Raw genomic sequence first — 27,651 nt, forward strand, 5'->3', positions numbered from 1 at the left:
TAAAACAGATATAAACCCTTTGGTGTTGGGTGGTAACTCACTCCATGCTAGATTCTTCTCAGCCGCGTGCCGCCCCACTGGAGAGGAACATGAAGGCTGCTGTAAGTAGACCTCTTTACTCTGCGTTCTAGTAGCTGAAACTTCAGTGTAAAGGTGTGGTTTAGAAGAATGTGTTTCCTGTAAAAGGGGACTGCTCACTATTGAGTAGAAGGTAGTAAGCAGGATGCCAAAGAATGAGCAACATGTTTTAGATCAAATGTAGAAGAGCACCCGAGATCTATGTGGGACACACCAGGCGGATAGCAACTGGGTCAGAAATGTTCATTACATTTCATGAGTGTTATGTATACCACTATCTCCAGGAATTATCCCCTTCTGCTGCCTGAGTGAATTCAAGGTGTGTATTTAGTGTGCCTGACAAATACCTACTAAAAGCACTGTAAATCGAAGTTCAGCACAGCAAGATGAACGTATTCGCATCAACTTCATCATTTGCAATCAAAAATCTGTACCCAGCTGTAGTCCAGCACCTGGATAGCCTCATGGGTGAATAGCTGTGTTAAACAAATCCAGTATGATTGATTGATTGAGTCCATCAAATGTTTGCAAAAAAATTATTAATTGCACGATGCATAACAAAACCAATACATTTTTGTTTGCATTTCAGATTTTCTTTGCTGCTCTTTTGGGAGTCTTCCTGACAAAATCTCTGGCTAATGATGTAAGTGAATATCATACGTTGGGATAGCAATAGAATCAGTGTTGGCTCAGCAATGGAAAGCAATTAACTACTTCACTTAGCAATAGAGAAGCAATCCTAGGTTTATCATTCTTGATGTCACGGGCAGTATTAAATCTATATTTGTGCTAGTTGAGCATTTCTGATTGTGTTTGATCATCATTGAAATCAGTTTTATCGTGTAATCTTACTCTGTTATACACTGTTGACAAGAGCTCACTGTTATTTGTCTCAGTCTTTGACTGATGGTGTTGTTTCTCATAGATCCATAGTCATTAACATTGCTTAGAATTTTTATACAGTGCCCTTAAAGCAAAATGTGGGCAGGTTTTAGGATGATTGCACATGGTTTATCTGGGGTAACTAATATTCATTTGTGTCAAACCAAATTGCGGATTTCGCCTGTCCTTTGCCCATTTGTATCTGTCTGCCTAACGTTATGGGGATGATTATAGGAAAACACGTTGCTGGTTTAGCATGGTTGGCTATGAAAGTGATGTGTTCACCATCACATTTTGTACCATGGATCAGTATTGTTGGCCATCATATCAAAATAGTAAAACCATAGATTTTACTTGTTGGTCATGGATCCACTCGGTTGATAAGGGATCAGCATGTATGACAATACACTGGTGTTGTTGATCATTATTCAACATTTATCATCAGCAGTGATCTACAATGTTGACAATAGTTTCATATTATGGCCAATGATTACTATTGTTGACTACGGTAAAATTGTAGAGCATACATTCTATTTGCTGATAATGGATTGGCAGGCTTGGCCAAATGTCCGTGTTGTTGGCCTTAAGTTAAAGTTGAGGACCACTGATAATCATTATTGAAAGCTTATCTGCATTGTTGAACATTTATCATCATCGACCACAGATCAGCATTTTTGATCATTGATAAAGCTTTACCATTACAGGCAACTGGCTACATTTGGTGAGCATGAAGTAAAATTGCTGACCATAAATTAGATCTGTTATGCATGCATTGGCATTGTGGACCAGAAATCAGCATTGGTAACCCTGGATTGTCATCATTGGTCTTTTGTTGTTAATCCTTGATCGGAAAGCATTGTTCACATAAATCAGCTTTGGAGACCATGGATTAGCATTGACAGCTATATGACACGGATGTCCCCCTACTGATACTGTTAAACATGGATCCGCATTAGTGCTCCACAAGCCAGATTTTTGCCAATGGATTTACATTTTTAATGATGGATCAGTGTTGCTGAAAACATAGGTCAGCAGTGTTGACCCTGGACCCTTTAGTAGGGATTAATATTGTGATGTTTGGATTAGAGTTTTTGATCTGGGTCAGCATTCTTGACCATATCAAAGTTCAATCAGCCTATTTGTCTGTGGATTTTCATTGCTGAAACTGGTAAAATTTGTTTACAATTATGAGCATGACTAAGCAGAATTTGTATACCTTTGGATTGTTTATAGTGATGGGCACTATCAACCAGTTTAGGATGCGTCATTGAAGTTTTACAAAACTTCCCTGTGTTATATATACCAAATGTAGCATCAATATGTCTCTACTACTAAATATTGTTACAAAGGTAAACAGTTCTTGAATGGTTACCAGGCAATTACCATATTCCTTCCAACTTAAAAAAACCTAAATTGGGCATAGCTGTTTGAAAGACATTGCTTAATTGGAAAGGACATTTTTGACTGATTGCATCTTGATATCTTGAACAATTATTGTTGTTAGCTCATAGCAGCATGCTTGCTTCCTAGTATTAGTTTGTCTGTCATGTTAACATCAAGAAACCAAAATTGTGCATATAAGCCAACTCCGACTCCAAAGTGAGCAGTCTTGATGAAACCTCTAGGCCACATCCTCTTTGTACCAGGAAGAAAGCAACACAACCTAGTGACCTGCCTCAATGTCTGAGTGTCTTTAGTGCAGCCTGGCTTTAGCCTCTAGGCCTAGGAACCAGAGGCCCAAGGCCAGATAAAGCAATCAGCTGTGGCCCGTCAATATGTGTGAAGGGGCCACCCTCCCTCAACTTCGTCAGAGAAGAAGTGTGTCTGTTAGGCTGAGCAAAAGATCAGCATGACAGACACTCTTCTTGTTTAGGTTAGGAAGCCAAGAGCTAGACATGCACTAAATGCACAACCACCTGGCTGCCTTAGCTCAACTATGCCAGGCTGAGGATTTTATAGCCCTGTGGACCTGGCCTCCTCAGCCTGGCAACATTTCCTTGAGGCCCTCCCCCTCGTGGTGAGGGGAAGAGTCACCGATTGCCTCAGACCTGGGTGCTTCAGTTTTAAACCCTGAAGTGTGCAAGGCCGAGTGTCAATCAGCGACACCTTGTCACAGAGTGAGGGGTCAGCACTCATCACTCGCCCCATCCTAATCTGTGACCAGTGAGGGACTGCTACCTCACCTCACTGGCTGACCTAAGGTCAGCCAATGAGGGAAGGCAGCAGTGCAAACCCTCCTGGGACCTCCAAGGCATGCAGCTCAAAGGGGCCTGCAGGACAGGTAAGTTTTATATTTTTAAACGTTTCTGGTGTGGGCGTGTGGAAGGGCGAGATTTTGATCGATACCTCATCACTATTGATCCAAACCTCGATCTGGTCGACTGAACCTTTGTTGCCTGTCTTGGAGGAAGAAAGTGCCCCTCTCTGCAAGCTAGTTCACCCAATAAAGGACTCTGCTCCCAAAGATCACAAACAACTTCTAGCTTTCAAAAGTTTATTGTAAGGATATGATAAGCTGCAAATACAGGCATCTCAGAATGAGATTCACGAGATACACAGGTCCAATTACATACATGTGCTCTCGGAAAGCCCTCAGACGAGCAACGGAAATCACTAACACAAGTTCTAAGAATAATAAAGCTATCAGCATTGACGCATATCTCTCCTTCATTTAAGTTGGAGGAAAACGCACAGGTTAGGCTGTCCCTACCCTGCTCTAGATGGTATCCCTACTTAACCAAGTCCCAACCTAACAAAGGTGTCAGCAGTGAATGACCCCCAAGGGAAGTCACTCACTCTAAGTCTCTTGGTGAAAACCTATAGTTCTCCAGTCATGACCACTCTCTGCCTACCCATCCGCTCTCTAAAGGGTCCTCAGGTATCTGCTCTAACTCCACCCAGGGGTGCTGTCCCTAATACAAAACAGTCAACAACATTTGAGACGCCCCTTGCGAGACGCCCCTCACGTGGTGTAGCTTCTGGCTTTTTCCATGATGCTTTGTATTGGGCCTCATACGTTAGAGTTGACCTTGCTTCTCAGACTCTTCTCCGGCCCGCTGATACCCCTTAAACATTCCGGAACCCTCCTCCATGTCTGGGCCGTCTACTGAACAGACCTCTATTCATTCATTTATAATTGGATCCCCCCTTTTCCTTTGCAGACAGATATCTGCAGCCAAGAACCCAACTCTCATAGACTTCCAAAAAAGGCTTGCAACATTTCTCAGCCCAGACATGTACGTGCAAATCGATGTTAAAACATTTCAGGCCTACAATATTTCTCATCATGATTATAGCATTCAACTTCTTCATTAATTAAAGCATGTTAATATTCTTATTCTATTATTCAGTAAACATCTCTATAAATCATGGCCCATTTAATGCAATGACCAAAACATTAATACAATCTGTGTCGTGAAAAGAAACACCTTCCCTTTTAGCTCTGGCCCTGAGGCCTACCACATTCTGCGTTTAACCACATACCATCTTACATTTTAACAGCTACACGACATGGATTCAGAAATAATCACATCTACTAAAATCATATAATGTCACACATTTCTGTATTAGTTCCACTTCTACTTAAATCTCTACATTAGCTATACATTCAGAATATAATTACAGATACTATTAGCACTCATGGCATTTCTCCTCATGATTTGTGCTTACTACAGGTAAGTGTGATGTACTCATACATTTAAGTCAGTTTGCGCTCTCTCAGTTCCCCCCTTTGATGACCTCTCGGGGTCATCACTAACATTTAGACTGCAGTTATTGCTGGCATGATTTGTCTCTGCGCTTCCAGAGCCCTCAGGCTCCTGTACTGATTATCTTGTATGGCAGCCAATCTCTGCAGCTGTTCTCTTTGGGCCCTTTCTGACCTTCTTGCTCTGTACCATTTGAATACCCTCACCAATCCCCACAATATAATCCCACAGATCAATATTATGATGATAGGTTTTAGTATATACCACACAAAGCTTTTGCCTAAGGTGGAAATCCACCCTCCAACTTCACTCATTCCGTGGCCCACCTTTTCCCAGACATTTTCTCTACTCAAGTCTTCGATCTCCTTGTGAATATTAGTTATGTTCCTAATAACTTTCTCAAGGGGCTTCGAATTGTCTGGAATGTAAGTACAACATTCCTGGACCTTCAAAGCCTTACAGACTCCGCCCTCTTTTGCTAGTAGGACATCTAACGCAAGACGGTTCTGAAGAACCATAGCCCTTATCGATTGCATCTCTCCTTCTACCAGCATTAAGGACTGAGCAGTGCTGGCAGACAACCTGTCGACAACTGTTGCCAGTCGTCTAATTTTAACATCATTAAGGATTACTCCCAAAAGAGGGAACATAGCTCCAAAGACATCTCCAACCATTTCTGCATCTCCTATATCTCTCCTTCCCCTCGATGATGTCTTGCCCTCAATGATCACTAAGTCTTGTGCATGATATATTTTGGGGAAGACAATTGCTAAGTAACATGATCCATACCAGTTGTCAGGTAGTCTCACGTAGGCATTTCTTCCACATACAAAATACACATTTGGAATCACTTGCATTCCCTTCAGGAAATCTTTAGTATAGTACTCTATATTGAAAGCATGTTCACAGTCGACTTCTCCCACGTATACATTTTCATAATACGTTTTGGCTCGGTGAAGACATAGCTTTCCTCTCTGCGTCTTATCTAAAGCTATTGGACCACTACTACCCTTTCTCTTGTGTGCCTTCTCTTCCTCGGTCCAATCTGTTTTCCATTGTCCTGATTTTTTCAAAATCTTTTGTCTCCTGTAACGATCATCCACCTGCCCTATGAACTTCTTCTCGACTTCTGACACCTTGCATGTCAGGTTATTTCTACGGGCATGTGAAGTATCTAAGGTAATCCAAGGAATGAAGAACTTGGCCAATCTGTCTTCACTCTTCCAGTAGTCCCATTTGTTCATCTGCTTATAATTTGGGACTTCTGGCAACACTGAATCATAATTGGAGAAATAGTATTCGAAACTATCTCTCTCATAAAATATACTAAGCAATAAGCTACATGTAATGCCATATGTCAGCGGGAGGTGATGGTATCTAATGCCTTCATCTACAGACGCCGGCAACTGCATGCAGACGTAACAATCCTTAACCTCCATGGCATCCACGTATTCATATAAGAGTTTAGCATAAGCATTTGACCTAAAGTCTCCTTGGGACTCATCTACGTGTAACCTGCGGGCTTCTGCAGCTAATAACGCTTTCTCTTGAGTGTTTTCCCTTTTCTCACCAGCAACAGTAAGTGTAAGCGTTTCTACAGAATTCACATCAGTTACCTTTGCCTCTTCCTCATGTCCCTTTACATAAGAAATTGTTACCACTAAAGCTATTAATATTATCACTCCTACTATTAGTGTACCTATTATACATTTAGCTCTGCGGTTCTGGGTGCCGGCCTCCATTTCGTCAGACAATATGGCTCTCTCTTATCTTAGCAAAAAGTTCTTTTCCTCTCGTTCCTTTACAGTCTCTTTTAATCCTTTTGTCTTTAGAATCCACACAACTGGAAGCTGACAACCTTCTTCGCAAAAGTCCTTTAACAGTTCAATAAAGACAACCCTAGCCCTTCTCCATCAACTCAAGGGAAGTTCCCTAAAATTCTCTGCTTCCTGGGCGCTAGGTAATCTTCTTTTTCTGCTTGTTTTATTTACAAAGTCCTTTAACAGTCTACTATCAGGTTTGTGCCTGTAGCTTCAATAGCATAGTTCAGTATTTCCAAACGAAGATTGTGCTCTTCATGTGCTGTTATCGTTGTACCAAAGTCGGGGAATTGCAATTCTGAAAGGAACATGTGTTTTAACTTGCTGAGGCGGGGAGGTCTGGGGAGCATGAATGTTAGTGACCCTTCTTGTTCGACTCCGGGTACCAACAGTCGTATTTCCACGGTGACAATGGGCTCAGAACTGGACACCACCACCGCTCGGATCCTCCCCGTCTCCGGTTTCACAGACATTTGTCGCCAGATATGTCCACTCAGGTGTGGAGTATCTTCTGTTAGGCACACGCACTCTTCTTGACCTTCTTCGGTCGGGTGCTTCAGCGCCCTGAGCACCTTCTTCTGGGTCTGAGTCTTCTGATATCGGAGGAAGGGTTACCTCTGGAGTTGACCTCAGGCTAGAGCTCCTTCTTTGCGGCCAATTAGCTTCTCCACGTGCCCTTCTACTCCTTCTCCTTCTTGTCTGTTCTCGCTCTCTGTCAGACCTGTCAGTGTCTGACTCGTACTCCCAGCTACTTTCTCCTTCTGTAGCGTCTTCCGTTTCGCTGTTGTACTGACCGTCCTCAGCTTGGTCAGACTCGTTCCCTGCTTCCGCTGGCACCTCTACAGCTTGGCTAGCCCCCTCTATGGCTTCTCGGTCCTCTTCTGGACGTCTATCCGAGAGAGGAGCTGTTTCTTCCCGAGGTGCTGGAACCCTTCGCGTATGTGACGCGTGGATCCAATTGGGCAGGCCTCCCACCTTCACAGCTGTGTTCGTGATCAGGATGATCTGGAAGGGCCCACGCCAACGAATATCCAAGCAGCTTCTTCTCACATGTTTTTTCACCAGGACCCAGTCCCCAGGGTACAGGTCATGGCACGGGCCCTGGCACGATGGAACCTCGGCAGCCTGCACCTGAAGGGACACAGAACGAATGGCGTCAGACAGCCCCTTACAATAGTCCAGGATCATATCATCTGTGATATTTAACAGTGCAGTAGTTGGGACAGATGGCAGCCTCATTGCTCTCCCCATTAACACCTCATGTGGTGATAACCCCGTTCTTCTGTCTGGGGTACTACGAAGGCTCATGAGAACCAATGGCAGGGCGTCAGGCCAACTCAGGGTCGTTGAGGAACAAACTTTGGCTATTCTGGCCTTGATCGTGCCATTGATCTGCTCCACAATTCCTGAGGCTTCTGGTCGGTAACTGCAATGCAACTTCTGATCGATATTCAGAGCTGCACAAATCATTTTCACAAGCTCGCTGTTAAAATGTGTTCCCCTATCTGATTCCAAAAAGGCCGGCACCCCGAAGCGCGGAATGAGTTCCCTAAGCAGTAACTTGGCCACTGTGAGGGTGTCGCACCTACGTGTAGGGTATGCCTCAACCCATCTGGAGAACACACAAACAACCACCAGGACATAGCGGAGGCGGTTGCACCTTGGCATTTCAATGAAATCTATCTGCATTCTATTGAACGGACCTCCAGACCTTCCTATGTGGCTCAGTGCAACTGGTGTTCTTTTTCCTACGTTCAGCTGCTGGCAGGTTACACAACGCTGGCACACTGCTTCTGCTGCTATTCTAAACTTAGGATTGTACCAAGTCTGTCTAAACACTCTCAGCATAGCATCTCTCCCTAAGTGTACGGGACCATGTATGAGTCTAGCCATTGGACTCACCATTTCATTGGGCAACACTGCTCTGCCGTCTGCTGAGACCCAAAAATGGGACTCACCCATTACACATCCTGCCTTTTCCCATGTTTCTTTTTCAATATCAGGAGCATTTTCTTGCATGTTTGACAGTTCATCCCAAGTATCAACAGTTTCCAGTATCATGGCTAATTCAGACCTTACATTTATTCCACCCACTTCCACCTCTGTGAAAGAGTACCCTTGTTCCGCGCAATACCGCGCAACTTCATCAGCATATCTATTGCCTTTTGAAACGAAGTCCTCATTTCTGGTATGTGCGGTGCACTTTACAACTGCGATACCTGCTGGGCATTGCAACGCCTCTAACAACAGGCGCACAAACTCTCCATTGCGAATGGGAGAGCCTGAAGAGGTCATGAAGCCTCTTTGAGACCATAACTGCCCGTAATCATGAACTACCCCATAACCATATTGGCTGTCGGTGTATATGGTGACTCGAATTTGATTGCTGGCCAAGCACGCACGTGTCAAGGCAACAATCTCGGCTACCTGAGCGGAGTGTACTCCTTCCAGGCACCCAGCTTCCACAACTCCAGCAATTGTACAAACAGCATAAGCTGCTCTCAACTGCCCAACTTCGTCTCTTACACATGAGCCATCGACAAAGAAAATTTCGTCTGGGTCGGTCAGTGGCTCATCTACGATGTCGGGTCTGGGTTTGGTGCATAGTTCAGTCACATCGAGGCAGTCATGGTCTGTACATTCATCATCATCCTCGATATCATTTGGGAGTGGCATCAAGGTAGCAGGGTTCAAAACAGAGCATCTCTTGAGGGTCACATTCTCTGCAGCAAGAATAACTTGCTCATATCGCGTGAGCCTGCTGTTGGTCAGATGCTGTGTTTTGGTCCTGGTCATCAACAGTTCAACAGAATGGGGCACGCACACCTCTAACGGGTGCCCCATGACGATATTTTCACATCTCTCAATGCTGACACCCGTTGCAGCAACGGATTTGAGACATCCGGGCAACGCTGCGGCTACTGGGTCTAAAGTAGCCGAGAAATAAGCAACTGGTCTACGGGCATTCCCATGGATTTGGACTAACACAGACAACGCGCAACCTTCTCTCTCACAACAGTAAAGAAAAAATGGTTTATTGTAATCAGGCATTCCCAATGCCGGAGCACGACACAGGTCCTCTCGCAGCTGTAGGAATGCCATCAAACAGTCTTTGTCCCATGGTACCGGATCGCTCACCTCCTTGTGCGTCAGTTTTTGCAAGGGCTTTGCTTTCAGTGAAAAGTTCACGATCCACTGTCGGCAATAACCCACCATCCCTAGGAACATCCTGACCTCTCTCTGTGTCTTAGGCGCATTCATTTTCATGATCGCCTCTATCCTGTCTGGTGACACCTTTCGTTTGCCTTTCTCTATTCTGTGTCCCAAGTACTGCACTTCTGTCAGGCAGTACTGCAATTTTCCCGGGGACACCTTGTGCCCATTGGCAGCTAGGTGATTTAACAAAGCAATGGAGTCCTCCCTGCAAGCTTCTTCTGTTTCTGACGCCACGAGGAGGTCGTCTATGTACTGGACCAGAACTGACTTCTGGGGCAGCACTAGACTTTCAAGATTTTTCTTCAAAAGCTGGTTAAAGATCGATGGGCTCTCTGTATACCCCTGAGGGATACGACACCATGTTAGGACGCGATTTTCCAGCTTAAATGCGAAAAGAAAATGGCTTTCTTCGTCCAGAGGGATCGAAAAGAAAGCCTGACAAAGATCGATCACAGTGAACCACTCAGCTTGGAATGGAATCTGAAACAGTATCACTGATGGATTCGGTACCACTGGACAACACGAAACGACTATGTTATTAATCTTTCGAAGGTCCTGTACTATCCGAAATTTCCCATTTGGTTTCTGCAGACCCATAATCGGGGAGTTGCATGGACTACCCACGATTTCTTTCAGTATTCCCTGTTTAATCATGGACTCGATCACGGGTTTTATGCCTGCAATCGTTTCTGGAGTCAATTTATATTGGGGTGTTCTTGGGAACTCAGCATGCGGTTTCACTACAATTTTCACTGGGTCCACCCCTTTTACCAATCCTATCTCTTCCCCAGTGAAATCCCATACTTCTGGTGCCACTGTCTCTCTCAAGTCCCAGGGGAGCTCATCTACTGTTAAAGTAGGATACAGCTCCACGCATATTCTTGAGTTTGCAACTTTGAAGTCTGCATCATCATCATTGGTCAATACCTCCACTCCCTGAGGTGTACAATATATAGTACAATTCAATTTACACAACAGGTCTCTTCCTAGCAGACACACAGGACTTGAATCGCAAACCACAAACTGGTGCTCATCGCTGTACTTCCCTATTTTCACCTGTACCGGTTTTGTCAATTGGCTGGTTATTCTCCTGTTTGCGACCCCCACCACCTGTATGGTCTCTCCAGACATGGGCAGGTCTGGAACTGCAGCTGATCTGATCGTGGATCTAGTGGCTCCTGTGTCCACCAGAAATGTCGTAGGGCACCCTGCTACTTCTGCTTCTACATAGGGTCCCCTCTGGTCCACCTCCAAGGCTGCCCCGAGGGTGCAGTCTTCTCTTTCCACTCTCTGTCCGGTTAATGGGTCCACATAATAGCACTCTTCCCCTTCTACAAACAGGGGCATTTGTCTATAGGTCTTACCCATAGTCCCTACTCGAGGAGGTTGCGGGAACTGGGCTCGGGGAGGAGCCCCCCCCCCTTTGAGCACCTTTCCTTGGTATGGCGTCACCCCTCTTGTAGGCGCGCTCTGGACCTCTTCCTCCTCTATCTCTTGCTCTCCTATCTCTACATTGTAGGGGCACTCGCGTTTCCAATGCCCCACCTCGTTACACTGGTGGCACCTAGTCGTTTTCTTCAAGGCAGCTATATCTATTCTGGGTCTAAAGGTGGAACTCTCCTCATTGCCCTTGTTCTGACTGTACTGCTTCTTTCCTCCTGTACCTGTCCCTTGCTGCTGTTGCTGCTGTCCCCCCTTTCCTGCTGCCTGCATCTGTACCACCATCAACTTTTCTTTTAGTTTCTTAGCCTTGGAGTCTATCTCATCACAGCAGTACCTGGCATATCTCAGTATTTCGTCTAGGGGTTTACTTTGCCAACAAATCGAGTGTTGCTGAATCATTAAACTAATATCCGGTCTCAGTCCCAGGACGAACTTGGACACAAATTGCCCTATGTCTTTTGGATCCATTACATCCAAGCCGCTATACTGTTTAAACGCCTTCAGCAATCTCTCGTAATATTCGTGGACTGTCTCTTTGGGTTCCTGTCTTGTTCGGTCTATTCTGACCCAATCTATGTCTTGCATTGGCACTTTCTCTTTCAGCCAAGTCATCACTCTCTCGAATTTTGCCATCACAATCTCGGACGGCCCATTAGTCTTAGCATCTCTCTCTGGCTCCGTTGTGGGCCACTCAGCGCTAACCTTGCATGCTGTCCACAGATCTCCTGGTACTACAATGTCAAACAGCGTGTTCAGATCTATCCATAGGACCTTTGAGATTTTTACAAATCTCTCCACTTGCTTGTACCACTCCACTGGGTTTTCCCGTAATTTGGGGAAGGAGGTGGTAAAAGCAGCTAAATCTCCCCTACTCCAAGGGACATGTACATAGTTCCCATTTGCGACTTCACGCAAAGGGTAAGCTTCTATTCCCTGCTGTCCTCCTGGTGTCATACCAAGCGTGCTTCTCCTGCCGGTCCCTTTCTTGGACCACCTCTCTTCCCACTTATCTAGTGCCCTCCATGTCCTTATTCCAGCGATCAGTTCCCTTATGTGCGTTTTCAGCCCAATCGTTCTCCTCTCATCTAGGTCTCGATCTGTATAATGTAGCCTGTGGTTACCCTGTAATGCTTTGGTTCTTGACAAGTCCACCATATATTTGCCTGCTAGTTCGACTAACTTCTCATGGACTGCTCTCGCTTTTCGAGTAATGTCCTTTGCCATATACAGTATTTCATCCTGTTCATACATTTCCATTCTTTCTAAAGGCAGGGTACCATCTACCATATCATCCAGGTCTGACCTTAAACTGGCGACATCGAGTCTCTTGGCTTTTATCTCAGCTCGCAATATGTCTTTCGAAGGGGGCTCACTGGTCTCCCTACCATCCCAACTTCGAGCTCTACGTTTGGGCTCGGGAGAGTTAATGGGTGCCCTCCCTTGCTCCCATCTCTCCAGGTCCCATGCTCGGCCATCCGATCTTGGAAGGTGATGGAACACGGGCCTGTTACCCCTACTCTTGCTCTGCCCACTCTCTTCTTCTTCTCTCCTCTCACCGCACACCTCTATGTTATTTTCCCTCTGGTCTCTACTCTCTCTTTGCCTAGTATCACTCAGTATCTGATACGATCCTTCCTGGTTCCCCATATTCCCTGGGCTGCGCTCATTTCCGTCATCACAGGGACTATGGTGCGACCTCTCACAACTCCCATTCAGTTCTCTGGTGCCGGGCACACAGTGTGGACACTTAAAGCTGTTTCTGTACTCTTGCGCTCTCCTCTCCCCTTCACTGAGTATTGGGCGCGCCACCCCTCCACTCCCGGGGCCCCCGTTTTCCAGGTCTGTTCTATCTCCTCTCCGGGCCCAATGGGTGACTCCCCTACTATCTCTCTCTCTACAGTCCCACTCCGGGCTGCTCTCCCCAGCCCCGCAGTGAGTCCGAGCTCGGCTGTCCTGACTTTCCCTTTCAGCTTCCGCAGCTATGATGCTCTTTTGAGCCTTCACTGCCTCATCCCACTGCTTCATGTACTCATTTAGCTCTTGAAAGGATTTTCGTCCAGATCCCCTCAGATCCACTGGCCATCTAGGGCCCCCAGGATCTCCTCCTGGGTCCCCTGCTGTGTGCATCGGGGTGCTCCACTCTCTCGGTATCGGCATCTGACTTGGGGAATTGATCGTATCGTTCCTTCTTGCCTTCTCTGCTCTTTCTCTGTCCTTCCGTACCCGTTCTTCCCCTCTTGCTCTCTCTTGGTCATATATCGATATTATAGGACCTATGGTAACAGGTACCTGTAGTGCATCTGGTAATGCGTAGGATGTGGCGCTTTCCGTTTCCGGCGCTCTTTGTACCACAAACCTCCCGACTACCTGTTGCACCTGACTAGGCTGGGACAGCTCTTTCTTTGCCTCAGGATCCCACTCTGAACTGGGAAGCGGTCTATGCTCTCCTGCATTGCCCCCCTTTTCTCCTTCTGTATGCTCGACCTCTCCCCCTGCTCTATTATACGGGGGTGGCCTGTCTGTCAGTAATCTGTTTATCAGGCTGTCCTCTGTTTCGCTCTCATCTTCTTCTAGGGGGCTTTTATTTACGGGCACCTCTAACACTGGGTACAGTTTATTTACTTCCATGTTATGCACTCTCCATCTTTTAGCATCCGCATCCCACCTGGCATCCTGCACTGCCCTTACCGATCGTTTCACCCTTTCTTGTCGTCTGTTCATATTCTTTTCATGCGCTGCCCTAATCCATGCATCAAGAGCTTCAAACTGGGTCGGTCTAGGCAAGGGTCTCATTGAGGTCATGACTGATTTTAATCGATGTAACACCTCTAATCTGAACGTCCCGTACTTCGGGAACGTCAGTTCCTCATTTCCTTCAGTAATCTTACTCCACTCTGATATCCAAAGGATCGTATGCAGCCCAACATTCACTGCCATATAACGAGCCGGCGTACCCTCCGGCGGGGCTTCTTCCCCTTCATACGATCCCCGCTTCTCTTTTTTAAACACCGCTCTCAGCCATTTAAAACACTTCATAATTATGCGCACAATATCCAGCCTCGCTACTCTGTTTACTTCCTGATGACAATCCACCAATCCTGTCGCGGCTTTGCTAGCTTGGCCTATCGCAGCGCGGTCTTTCTCCGGTCGGCCAATCACGTCGCGACCCTTTCTGACGTCTTTTCTAGCTGGCCTATCACGGCGCGGTCTTTCTTCGGTCGGCCAATCACGTCGCGACACTTTCTGACGTCACTTTTCTCCGCTTCGCAGCAGCACCCCTCCTTTCTCAACTCGTCTCCCGGTTATGCATGCGTCCCATTCATACACCGAAAAATGACTACTTCCGACCAAGCGGTCACTTCTCTCGACTGTACGTCCACAGTCTATATGTAATTGTCAACACAACTGACGAAATGTCTATCGTCTCTCTGATAGGTTGCTTACACACACAGTAACTTCCGACCAGCGTCCGTTACTCACGCACTCACTCTTACGGTCCCCCTATCTCGGTCTTTCGGGTGATCAATGGTACCTCATGACCCCCTTCACACTAGTTGACGATTACTCTGGGTGTCCGATACACCCGAACCACTTAAGCTCTCCTTGAACTTAAGATTTCCACCGGTTGCGCGCGCTCACAACCTGTTCCACAGTCACTCTACAGACATTCAACTCCGCCAGACATTACAACATAGATACAATACAAAACACCGCAATCTAACACGCATAACCCTTTATACTCACTCTCGACCGATACTGCTGCCTTTTCTGTCTCACGTCATCCGGATCTTCTTCAGCGGGCTGTTCTTCCGATCATCGATCTCTAGGGGCCTTGGGGTAAGCTAACCTGGCCTAGGTCACCGTCCTCAAGAAGGCAACCATCCTCTGCTACCAACTGGAAGGGCGAGATTTTGATCGATACCTCATCACTATTGATCCAAACCTCGATCTGGTCGACTGAACCTTTGTTGCCTGTCTTGGAGGAAGAAAGTGCCCCTCTCTGCAAGCTAGTTCACCCAATAAAGGACTCTGCTCCCAAAGATCACAAACAACTTCTAGCTTTCAAAAGTTTATTGTAAGGATATGATAAGCTGCAAATACAGGCATCTCAGAATGAGATTCACGAGATACACAGGTCCAATTACATACATGTGCTCTCGGAAAGCCCTCAGACGAGCAACGGAAATCACTAACACAAGTTCTAAGAATAATAAAGCTATCAGCATTGACGCATATCTCTCCTTCATTTAAGTTGGAGGAAAACGCACAGGTTAGGCTGTCCCTACCCTGCTCTAGATGGTATCCCTACTTAACCAAGTCCCAACCTAACAAAGGTGTCAGCAGTGAATGACCCCCAAGGGAAGTCACTCACTCTAAGTCTCTTGGTGAAAACCTATAGTTCTCCAGTCATGACCACTCTCTGCCTACCCATCCGCTCTCTAAAGGGTCCTCAGGTATCTGCTCTAACTCCACCCAGGGGTGCTGTCCCTAATACAAAACAGTCAACAACATTTGAGACGCCCCTTGCGAGACGCCCCTCACGTGGTGTAGCTTCTGGCTTTTTCCATGATGCTTTGTATTGGGCCTCATACGTTAGAGTTGACCTTGCTTCTCAGACTCTTCTCCGGCCCGCTGATACCCCTTAAACATTCCGGAACCCTCCTCCATGTCTGGGCCGTCTACTGAACAGACCTCTATTCATTCATTTATAATTGGATCCCCCCTTTTCCTTTGCAGACAGATATCTGCAGCCAAGAACCCAACTCTCATAGACTTCCAAAAAAGGCTTGCAACATTTCTCAGCCCAGACATGTACGTGCAAATCGATGTTAAAACATTTCAGGCCTACAATATTTCTCATCATGATTATAGCATTCAACTTCTTCATTAATTAAAGCATGTTAATATTCTTATTCTATTATTCAGTAAACATCTCTATAAATCATGGCCCATTTAATGCAATGACCAAAACATTAATACAATCTGTGTCGTGAAAAGAAACACCTTCCCTTTTAGCTCTGGCCCTGAGGCCTACCACATTCTGCGTTTAACCACATACCATCTTACATTTTAACAGCTACACGACATGGATTCAGAAATAATCACATCTACTAAAATCATATAATGTCACACATTTCTGTATTAGTTCCACTTCTACTTAAATCTCTACATTAGCTATACATTCAGAATATAATTACAGATACTATTAGCACTCATGGCATTTCTCCTCATGATTTGTGCTTACTACAGGTAAGTGTGATGTACTCATACATTTAAGTCAGTTTGCGCTCTCTCACGTGCGTGTATGTATAAATGTATGACTTTTTGTGAGTGTTGTGAATGGGTGTGTGTGCATTTGTGAATACATGGGTGTGAGTGAGTGTGTGTATATGGGTGCCTGTGTGGCCCGCCCACGCCCTCCCTATCAAAATTACTGTCAGTCAGTGATAGCTTTGTGTCCTTTCTCCTCTTAATGCGATTTTAAATATGTTTAATGTCAAAATGTTCTATGTGATTTGAGTGCAGATTGCTTTTCCCTATAGCGAAAAAAAACAGAATGATAAAGAAAAAAAAAATCTAAAGCATCCATGACATATGTCTGTGTTGTACATTTCATGTGACACTTCCTTTTGCAATAGTCTTTTCCTGGGATGCAATAGCCATTAAGAAATGATTAGCCCACCCTCAGGACCTCCCACCTACAACTGATGAAAACATAATGAATCTTTTCCAGGAGTATATAATCCTTTTTATTTAAAATAATCAGTCACTTCTAGGCGTTCTGTTTTAGGAATGATACAAAAGAATTTTGGGAAATTGGCAACCGTACTTGCTTATCTGGAAGCAAATATTAGTCTGGCCAAGCTCGAGTTTGGCTTATTTTCTGTTTTTTTCTCATCAATGCAATTCATTGTAACTCAGTAGGACAATGCAATGCCTCTGCTGCATATGATTTCCATTAATATATAGGGGGTCTTGGGAAGCAGACTCAATATTTACTCTTTCAAGGGTCAGTAAAGTATAATTGTTGAGTTGGACGTGAGAAACTAGAGTTATTCGTTATGCAACAAAAATGAAAGCCTATTATCACAAGCGCCATAATAAAACAAGCAATGGCAAAGCCAGTAGGTTTTAACTTGTATGACAAAAGCAATGAACAAAATACTTAGAACAGAGCAAAACAATTATGAAATGACTGTTTTGTGCTAAAGTGCATAAATGAGGTAAATAACTAAGGGCCATATGTATTAAGCAAATTTGCATTCGCAAACGCCGAAATTCGCAGAATTTCAGCGTTTGCGAATGCAAATTTGCAAAATGGTATGCATAAAGGAAAATCTGGTGCAAAATAAAGAATCGCAAAATTTGCGATTCCTTATTTTGCAATTGCATTTAAGGAATCACAAAATTTGCGATTCCTTAAATGCAATGTATGAAGCAAAAAAAATTGCTAATTGTCCCTAAGGAATCGCAAATTACCACCAACTTCAAGTTGGTGGTAATTTGTGAATTCCTTGAAAAATGCCCATTTTCGCATTTTTCAAAGTGCCATGTGATGCACATTCATGCCCTTAGGGCATGTATGTGCACCACATGTGCACCCACGCTTATTTCAGGGGTGCAACAGGGTGTCCTTTGGACACCCCTGCACCCTTGAAATTATTCTCAATTTGCGATTTTCAAATTGCGAATTGCAAAATTGAGGATACCTTTCCATTCATTTCTATGGGCCTCCTGGCCCATAGAAATGAATGGGAAAGTATTCCTTAATTGTGATTCGCAATTTGCTAATCGCTATTAAGGAATACTAAGAATTTGAAATAAAATTGCGAATTTGTACATACATACCAATTTGCGATTCTGAAATAGCGATTTCTTAAAAATCGCTATTTCAGAATCGCAAATGGGTACCTTGCTACATATGGCCCTTAATGTGTGACAGCAGTGTACTTTTCTGATGTAAACTAGGCCCACTTGTATTTCAGTGGAGGCAGAAGGATACATCCAGACAGCCAACAGAAAGAATGTGAGACTAAATAATTCTTGTGAACTAATCCAAGATGTGATTGACAATGTATAAAGCCGATCCCTGCAGGTTCCTGTAGCCAATGGCTGAAAGAGGCTGAACCAAAGCTCCTTAAAGTATAGATGAATGGCTTTTACGCAATTGCACGTCAAAGCTCAAAATTACTTATTACACAATACTTCATCGAGCTGTGCAGTGCATAGCTGCAGATATGCTTTCTGGATACCTGAAAGGATATCTTTAATGGGAGGTGGACAGTATTCTATGTTGCAGTTGACTAATGTGTATGTTTCTCAATGCAGTCGGTCAGGCTCACCAATAAAGGCAACATTGGTGGTGACGTGCACCAGACGGTGAATATCAACAACCAGGACCACATTGCCAACATCGACACCAACGCCGGCTGGAACTCCTGGAACTCCATCTGGGACTACGGCAATGTGAGTTCTGGTCAAGAGGCAAAAGAAAATCCTCCTCTTGCTTGTCTGCTGGCAGTATGCTGTTTTAGGCTAAGCTCCAGTTGGCTTTCTTGTACTTAAATTAGGTGGCCTGCTGTACCTTCTACAGCGGTGGCACCGACATTTGTTATTTTAACAAAAGACGTTTCATTTTTTTCCCGGGAGCCTATATATCTTAGCACTGTCATTCACAAATTTTCAGATGTCTTGTCACAAATATTTGCTGCTCCTAGTCTATCTCTCCAATAGCCTCTGCCCAAACTTATAAATTAGACTTCTAATTAGAATGCTTGTTTTGCAGGGGTTTGTTGCTACTCGAGTGTTTGCCAAGAAAGCCTGCTACGTCAACAGGATGAACCGGAACCAAGTACCCAGCATCCAAGAACTTGCTCAATTTACCAAAGAAAAGCAGGCAATTGAAAAGGTGAGACTAAATGATGAGGTGTGATCTAAAACCTAAGTTGTCAACTGAGGAACTTGAGATCTGTTGAGCATAACCAGGGTCGGAAAGGGACAGGAAATAGGCCTGGGCACTAAAATAAAGATGGCTCTCGTTTGCAAACCAGATAGCTTAAAAAGAGCACAATCTTAGGAATTTTTATTACTTAGATATGATTCCATCCCTCTTTCCATATGCATGATCAGTTCTAGACACAGTGAGCCACAGTTTTAAGCCAAATTTGTGTACATATTTCAGTTGCATTTTCAATTCAGTTTCATTCAGAGCAAATCTATCTGTAAACGTGGGCTTAGCTTTTCATCTTGTTCTAGTCCGAATAGTTAACAAAAATGGTTAATGTTTCACCGGTTTATATTGTTTTCTTTAAAGGCTCATTTTAGAATTTTTAACAATCAATGACATTGTAGTCGCAATTACCTCAGAACCCTATCTAAAATTCTAAACAAGAAGTTACATATCATACATTGTCGACCAGTACGAACTACCTTGACCTAGGATCTCCTTCTAGATTTCTGATTAAGCTGTGACATAGTAGGTACAGTGTCCTAAGTGTCTTTTATTAAGTGAATCCTTTTTGGTCTGACTCTCTGTCAGCACTCCCTGGTTACAACCTGAACTTCATCCCCCCCACACAGAGTGCAACGTTTGGTCACAAAAAGGGTGGCCTTGCCATATACAGCTGCATAAGGAGCATCTATGCAGTAACGCTCCTGGCACACAACCTAGCCCCACCAAATACAATGCATGTCCCACGAATATCTACTCGGGAGTGGGATAAAAAGGAGGACATAATCTTGATAAACTTCTACTTACATCCGCGAGAAAAAAACAGAGGAGCCCACAGCTGAAGGAAGAGCTCATAAAATTACTAAGGGCTGAGAAAACAGACAGCATGATTATCAGCGGCGATTTCTATCTAAATATGCTCAGTAATCAAACTACAGATACCAATTACTAGGAGGACCCATTTGTATGGGAATCAAGTTCTCAAGATAAAACCTCTGGATGTAGAAGCTCGAAAACAGCACAGAGACTACTATCAACATTAGAAGAGTTGGGCTTCCGAGCACTTAATGGCAGATTTTCAGGGGACCTCCATCAAGCAGCAACGTTCCACAGCGCAATGGCCAGCTCTACAATTGACTTCACATTCTTCTCGCGCAGTTTGTATCGAATGGCAAGGCATTTCCACATTGGCTCACTAGACCACAGCAACCACTTGACCCAGGAAGTAACGATCAAGGCTTTCTCAATACTATGTCCACCAACTGCTAATGCGCACAACTCAGAATGTACCACTAATGAGAGGCGGATAAATGCAGAACAGATGATCCACAAAGTCTCCTTTCTCATGCTAAGCAGGCAGTAGGTGAAGCACAAACAGCAACACCAGACCCAATTGAGAGCTCGGAGGTGTTTATTAAAACACTACAAAATAACACTGGAACAAAAAGGGAAACCTCCATTCTGAAGGAGTTGTCCAAGCCCTGAAGCACAGGAAACCCCCAAATTTCAGAAATAACGTTCAACTAAAAAAGCTAAAAACCCCGATTAATCAAACTCTTCGAAGACTAAGGAAAGACCCCGCCCCTTAACAGGAGCTGAGACAGCTAAAGGACGACAGCAGAAAGCTGTTTTTGGCGACTTAAACAAGAAGCAGATGAGTCTCTTTTGGCAAACTCCTATACAGCGCTAAAACCAACAACAGCGCACAATTTTGGCAAAAGATTAACAATCTAACCAGCGAGCGGAGTCAGGGCATCGAATCTTATGCCACAGAAGAGGCCTGGACAACTTTCCTTGGTTCACACTTTAATGAAGCTCATGAAATCAGACAAGGGACATACAATCCCACGTTTTACCCTGAAGCCAGACAACTGCAGTTTAACGAAATTGAAGCAGCAGAACAAGAAATCTCAATCACTAATGCACAGATCTGTGAAAAAATTTCAGAGGGAAGAAATTAGGGAGAACCAGAACCAAATGGGATCCCCTCCATACTGTTTAAACAAGAGCCGGATTTCTGGGCCGCCGTACTTAAACCAATGTTTGAAAACACCTTGCAAACATCAACAATTCCTTCATCCTGGAGGGGAGCAATCATTTCCCCAATATATAAAAAAGGAAACCGGAATGACCCAAGAAGTTACCGGCTTGTAGCCCTACTTGACAACAAGGCCAAATATTTTGTGGGCCTACTACTCCAGGAATTAACATCAGGGGCAGCAGAAGTCACAGCAATTCCATACAACAAAACCGGTTTCTTAAAAAATATGGGGACGACCACCAATGTATTAGCTCTATCTCTAATGATTGAGGCTACACTCACAGCAAAACAACCTCTATATCTGTGTTAAATTTATTATAGCTCTGCATTCGACCACGTTAACAAAAACCTTTTGTGGCAAAAATTTTTAAAGCTGAACATTCCTCTGCTGCTCCTAAACCAATTAATCCTCTTGCACAGCAACACCTGGGTGCAAGTTAAACTAGGTGCAGGAAAAAATCTATCAAAGAAGATCCCAACAAGCACAGGGGTAGGACAAGCCTGTGTGCTTGCACCAACACTTTTTAACCTCTTTTATGGCAAAGCTATCAATCTTGCTGAACGAAAGCAATTCACACGCACCCAAGTTAGGGGGCATCCAGCTATCCAACCTATTCTACGCGGACGATCTGGTGCTCGTTAGCCGGACCTCGGTAGGCCTACAGTGGTTGCTGGACATCACGTCACGATATTCTGAAATTAATATGCTAAGTAACAACCAAGAAAAATCCAAAGTTATGTGTATTAACATCAACAATGCTAAAACACCAAATAACTGGTATTTGGCAATGAGGAAGCTAGGAGGCCGTACGTGAATACAGATTCTTGGGGGTCATCATAGACTACAAGGACAATTTCAGGCCACAAGGCAAAGCCATAAAAAATAGAGGACTAATAACAGTGGTAGCTCTAAGGAATCTAAAAAAACACGATCTCCTCCCTCTAACAAGGGTGATCCAGGCAAAATGAATTCCATCTATCGTCTATGGCAGTGAAGCAATGAGAGGGAGAGACGTTGACACTGTAGACGGCACTGTAGCAAAAGCACTGCAAATGATCTTCAGCTTGCCGGGGTACACATCTCCCGCACAGATGAGGCTTGAATTTGGACTCCCGAGAGCAGAGCTGGCACGCAAAGGAACATACATAAAAAACGGGCCCAAAATAAGCATGGAAGAACCGAAAACGCTAAATGCCCTTCTGTGGAAGGAACTACAAGCCAAAGAGAATTGCCCTGCAAGGCTATACCTGGAGGCCACTATCAACCAGCTGGGGCTACGATAGCTATGGGAACTCCCAGGAACCTTGGCAGGCTTAAAAAAAGTAGTAAACAATATACCCAGGAAAGAATCACTCTTGCAGTAAACGCCTCCCTGGCAGAGTGTGCACATGGCTGGCTCACTGTACAATCTTACATTAAACTCTCGCCCCAAGCTTATCTCCAGCCGGCTTCTCCAAAAAGACAAAGGAGAATTTCTTGAAATTTCACCTAGGGCTGCTGCCCTCTGCAAATCACCTGCCTCCCTGGCTAAGCCCTACGATACCAGCAATGTGCCTACTATGTGGCGACTGCGAAGAAAACATAGTGCACCTTATTACTGCTTGTAAGGAACTACTACAGGAATTCCGGACCCTCCTGAGACTGCTTTTTAACGAAAGACAGATACTGTCTTGCAGGCAAGCGGTGCTGGCATGCTTTTTCGGCGACAACTTCCAACTCAGCTGCCGCATGGTAAAATTCCTTGTAGTCACCAAAGTTCACCTTAACAAACTGAAAGAAAGTACTAAAGATAACAGCAGTCTGGATGTAGAGCGGAACGTAGCACCATGATCCTCACTGAGAAGGCTCCTGCTCGCATCAGCGCAGACGCAGGAAGTACAGCGACGGCTTCCGGCGCGCTTCCTGTATTCTAAGAGGTCAAAGTAATCAGGTGGGATCGAGAGTCTAGCTTGAAAATTGGCTCTCATTGATAATCATTGATCCAAACTCTTAAACCCAAATAATCAAAGGCACTGATCTCAAAAACTAAGCCAGCATGGCTCAGATGCTTCTCCGAAACGCCCCTAAGTTTACCTAACATGGATGTGATCGAGAATGGCCTTTGGTTGTGGGTTTTTGGGCAGTGACAATTAAGGCAGACTTTTCAGTAAATTCCCATCGATTTGACGTAGTAGTTTTTGAATCATTAACAATCCTCTTTCAGACTCTATCCTGGATACAGCTGAGGAAGACTGTTTTAGACATGGAAAATGATTTTCTGAGGTTCCAAATGACTGTACCTGCTTTAATGACTGAACATTCATTCTCTGTCCCCTTCCTTTCCATCCTTAGGCCCCACAGGGAGCACCCCCACGCTCGCTGCAGTACGCTGCCACAAAGATGCCAGCTCAAGATCTGACCCAATATGGAAGACCCATCGAAGCCCTCTGCAGAGGAATCCCTACCTACCTGGCTGAGGAGGTGCAAGGTGAGTAACCACTAAACCAGAGTGTACAATGTAAGTCCTGATCCAGCCCAGATTTCTCTCATACATCATCCAGACAAGAAATGACATGCAATTAATGTAACTGGAACTCCGTAAATGTACATACAATTTCAGTGGCAGCCATTTACTTTGGGGCTGGTTAGCTGGGTATTGGGGGGGCTTATTTATGAGCCCTTGCGTCACTTTTACGCCGCTGGTGCGTCACTTTTTGTGACGCACCAGCAGAGTAAAAAATGTGCCTTGTAGCACCATATTTACAAAGTGACGCATCTAGGTAGATGTGTTACTTTGTAAACCACTGCGCCACATTATACCTGCGGCAGGTATAATGTATGCAAGGGGGCGTTTTGACGCAAGAAAGAGTCATAGAAGTGACGACTGCGCCATTTCTTGGGCGCTAATGCGTCAAAATCTTACGCCTGCCTCATGGCAGGCGTAAGACTGACGCAGGCACTAACAACATGGGACTTGCCCATGTGAAAGTACACATTGCTGGAGTTGCGTCACTTTTGTGCACACTCCAGCAATGCGTCACTTTTGAGCCTACAGATACGTCAGAAATACTGACGTATCTGTGACTCCTTGCGACATGATGCGTCATACTGTAAATATGACGCATCGTTAGTGTCGCAGGGAGAGCGTAGTAAAAAGTGACGCATCGCTGTTTTCACGCAGCGATGCATCACTTTTCATAAAGGAGGCCCTGGGTATGGCTCGAGAGCTGCTCTAGGTCAGCTCCCTGAGAAGCAAAAGCAATGGTCCCACTGACAAGAAAGGCAACTTTTCTATCCCTTTTTTTCATGTTCCCCTTTTTATTAGGGTTAATGTACCCTTGCCAACATAAATTTATCAGATGGGATGAGCATGCTATCCTGTGCCTGCCATATAGCCTGTCACCTACTTACAATGTTATAGATTGGCTGGGATACGTGTGCAGTCTGCTTGTAGTTCAGCTGTTGGTGTTGACTGCGGTATCTGGAGCAAAGGTTCAGCAGTTTCCTCTGGGAGGTTCCCAGACCTGAGTTTCTCTCTATATCTGACGATGCCCTGACACTGGTGATGAACAAGCCCTTTCTTGCTTGGGATATGAATGTTATTTAAAAAAGAACTTCTCCTCCTCCAAAGAGGCGTGAGAAGAGTAAGATCCCCTCAATAATAGTTTCTCTACCTGGTGGACTTTTCCAGGCATGATTTTCAGGAGGTTGACTTAGCCATGCTTTCAGTTTTTTCAAATGATACTTTGTGACACGTCAGTGCATAGAAACTTGTCTAGCTTGGTTTGGATTCATAGGAAGGCATTAGTTCTAGGCCTGTCTACTGGCCAGTTTAAAAAATCCACTTCAACTGAGATCACTGAAACCGCAAACCCACCCTGTAATCCTCAACCTCTAAAAAAAGCAAAAATGGGCATTGCAGATACATGTACCTAAGAGACAGAACTCCCTGTCCATGAGCTAAAGGTGAAAGTCATTTAGGGTTCAGTGGGCAGTGGGGTTAGCCGCTGCGATCCCCTGTTTTTTCATTTGGCACTAATGGTACTCCCTATTCTTCTTCTCCTGGTCTCAGAGGTCAATGGAAACAGTGGAGGGACAGGAAGTGCGCAGGGCTGTAAGATTACTTTTACATTCAATAGAGAAAATGGCCTTCCCTGTCACCTCAGAGTCGAACAGGAGGCTGTTGAGAGGATGAGTCAGCAAGAGTCCATATTTGTGATGTCATTGGTGTTCAAAGTGTGCATAGTACCAGTACCACAATCCCTGGCGGTTTGGTGCATTGAAATCTATGCAGTGGCAAAAACATGGAACTTTCTGCCTCAATCCCTTAGCTTAAGCAAAAATACTGGAACTCTCCATAGGCTAAAGGCACAAAAGTACAGAATTTACTGAGTCAGCATTATAATTGCGAATGTTGGTACTTTATGCCGGAAACGTAAAAAAGACAGAACTCCCTGCCCCAAAAGTAAAACTCACAAATGATGAAACTTCATGGGCCAGTAGTGAAAGCACAAAGACCAACAGGAAATTCAGAAAGAATGACAGATAGACTTTTTATGATAGCCATTAAACCCCTGGTGTACCACTGTTTTCTGACATTGTAACATGGGTATTTGCCACCTAGATAACTGCAGTTTTTAGATCTAGGATTTGACAGTGCATCTGTCAAAAATACCTATAACATGCTTAGCGTGGATATTGGATACTGCCCTTTCAATAATAGATTTTTTTTGGCCCTTCTCTTTCGACCATTGGCTTGAGACGTTCTTAATCACATCATGACTCAGCCAATAGAAGCCTCCTGGTTAACCGGAAGCAATTGTCTGTTAGAATATATCTTACCACCTCAAATGGAGTACTTGCTTTGAATGCATAAGGGATTATTTTACAACAATAAGCCTCTCTGTCTTCTCCTCGTTACCAACCCGTCCACTTCCCTTCTTGTGCCAGCTCCAGCTTGCCCCATTCTGTCCCCTTTCCCATATGTTTTTTATTTTTTGTTTGAAAAGTTTTATATAGCGCTGGCTACACCCAGAGGTATCAGAGCACTTCACATGAGTAGGTAGAATTGCTTCAAAACATAGTTACATAATAACAACAGTTTCAGGTACGTAGTTACTAGGGATACATGAGTAACAACGGTTTGGATCAGGTGTGGGGAAGAAAAAGCAGGCAGGGGAGAGAGATTTGGGGGAGGGAGGGAAGGAATAGAAGAGGAAGAATAAAGAGTGATGGAGGGGGAAGGGAACACAACAAGGCGACGAGAAAAGAAACAGTGTCTGACTATCAGGAGGGTAGGTGTCGGCCAAGGGGGGAACCAGAGCCAAACTCCTCAATAGTTGCGTAGGGCAACTCCACCGGTCATCTGCCAAAGGTTGCTCGCTCCTCGTTCCTTTCTCCTACACCTCCGTCTTGTTTCTGTCTTTGACCCCTCCCTCTTTCCTAGGTGTCTGACTCTTTATTTCTGCCACCCCCACATCCTCTCATTCCACCCTCCCATTCCTGCCTTTTTCACCTCCGTGTTGATCCTCGTGTCCCTCACACACCCTTCTAACCTGGTGACTTCTCATTAGTCTCTCCCGGTCCAGGGATGCTTTTTCTTTCTTTATTCAAGCTGATGACAACTTTATTAAATATGACTCCCTTTCTAACCCTCCATCCTTACCTCCAATACAGCCTTCTATTCATTTTAAGTTGAAATGTAGCACAGGAGGTAAGGACCCCTGCCTGTCATAGAGACAATAAAATCACTAGAATGAAGGTTCCCTTGCCATCTGGCCTTCGTTTTTTCTAGGGCAAAAGTCAGGGGAGCCCTGAATATAGACTAGCTTTCGTTTCTTACATGTGTCTGCCTCTAATGGGCTTACACTATGTTTCCATGCGTTCAAAAATTAAACCACGACCTGTTGGCTTTGCCAACGCTTGTTTTATTTTTGCAGCTCATCTTTCCAAATGCTCCTGTCTCTGAAAGCTTTGTACGTAATTGGCGAGTATCCAAAGCCTACCATGTCTTGCAAAAATAGTAAATGTAAATATTCAAAAATATCAGGCAGGTATTCTTGGCCCACAGAAAGACATGTTTCGTACAGCTGTTTCAGTACTTTCGAGTGCGAGGCATGTGTGGATTTCTTTTTAATATGACTAGAGCTCCTCTTCCTTCTTTTCGTTTACTTCTAGGTGCCAGCTTTTATGTTGGAGTTTGTTTGAATGCTGGAATCCTGTGGGTGGTGGATGTCAACCTCTGCATCGGCATATAAGAACAGCACCTAGCTGGAACTGGTCTCCATTGCCCCTGAATGTTCTTGTGTTGGCAGTCAGTGTGTTCTTTCTGCAGCTGTGATCCTTACGTTCCTCTTTAGTTGCCTTCAGTCCCCTTTGGGTGTGTGCCATGTAGAAGAAAGCCTCCTTCTGCTTGTCTAATAAAAAAAAATATTGAAACCAACTCCATTTTGTTGTTTCTTTCTTTTCTTTCTTTGTTTGATTTCTATTGAATTAAAATGTTGCTAAGGTCACTTCGAAGTGCATGTAAGCCT

The 27,651-nt window shown here is 44.6% G+C and overlaps 1 protein-coding gene across 1 annotated transcript; it reads left to right on the forward strand.

The window, feature by feature from the left end:
* LOC144791878 (gastrokine-1-like) lies at positions 1-27,578 on the forward strand. Its single transcript, XM_078666663.1, has 6 exons — positions 1-101; positions 668-721; positions 18,476-18,613; positions 18,933-19,055; positions 23,471-23,606; positions 27,296-27,578. The coding sequence occupies exons 1-6, from the start codon at positions 45-47 to the stop codon at positions 27,373-27,375; spliced, it is 588 nt and encodes a 195-aa protein (XP_078522789.1). The 5' UTR covers positions 1-44; the 3' UTR covers positions 27,376-27,578.
* Positions 27,579-27,651: the final 73 nt, after the last annotated feature.

Source organism: Lissotriton helveticus, chromosome 11 (assembly GCF_964261635.1).
Source record: "Lissotriton helveticus chromosome 11, aLisHel1.1, whole genome shotgun sequence".
In the NCBI taxonomy this organism is placed as follows: domain Eukaryota; kingdom Metazoa; phylum Chordata; class Amphibia; order Caudata; family Salamandridae; genus Lissotriton; species Lissotriton helveticus.

Coding starts and splice junctions, on each gene's coding strand:
- LOC144791878 (XM_078666663.1), top strand. CDS start 45: ATGCTAGATTCTTCTCAGCCGCGTGCCGCCCCACTGGAGAGGAACATG. Junction 102..667: donor AGAGGAACATGAAGGCTGCT/GTAAGTAGACCT, acceptor TTTGCATTTCAG/ATTTTCTTTGCTGCTCTTTT. Junction 23,607..27,295: donor CCTGGCTGAGGAGGTGCAAG/GTGAGTAACCAC, acceptor GTTTACTTCTAG/GTGCCAGCTTTTATGTTGGA.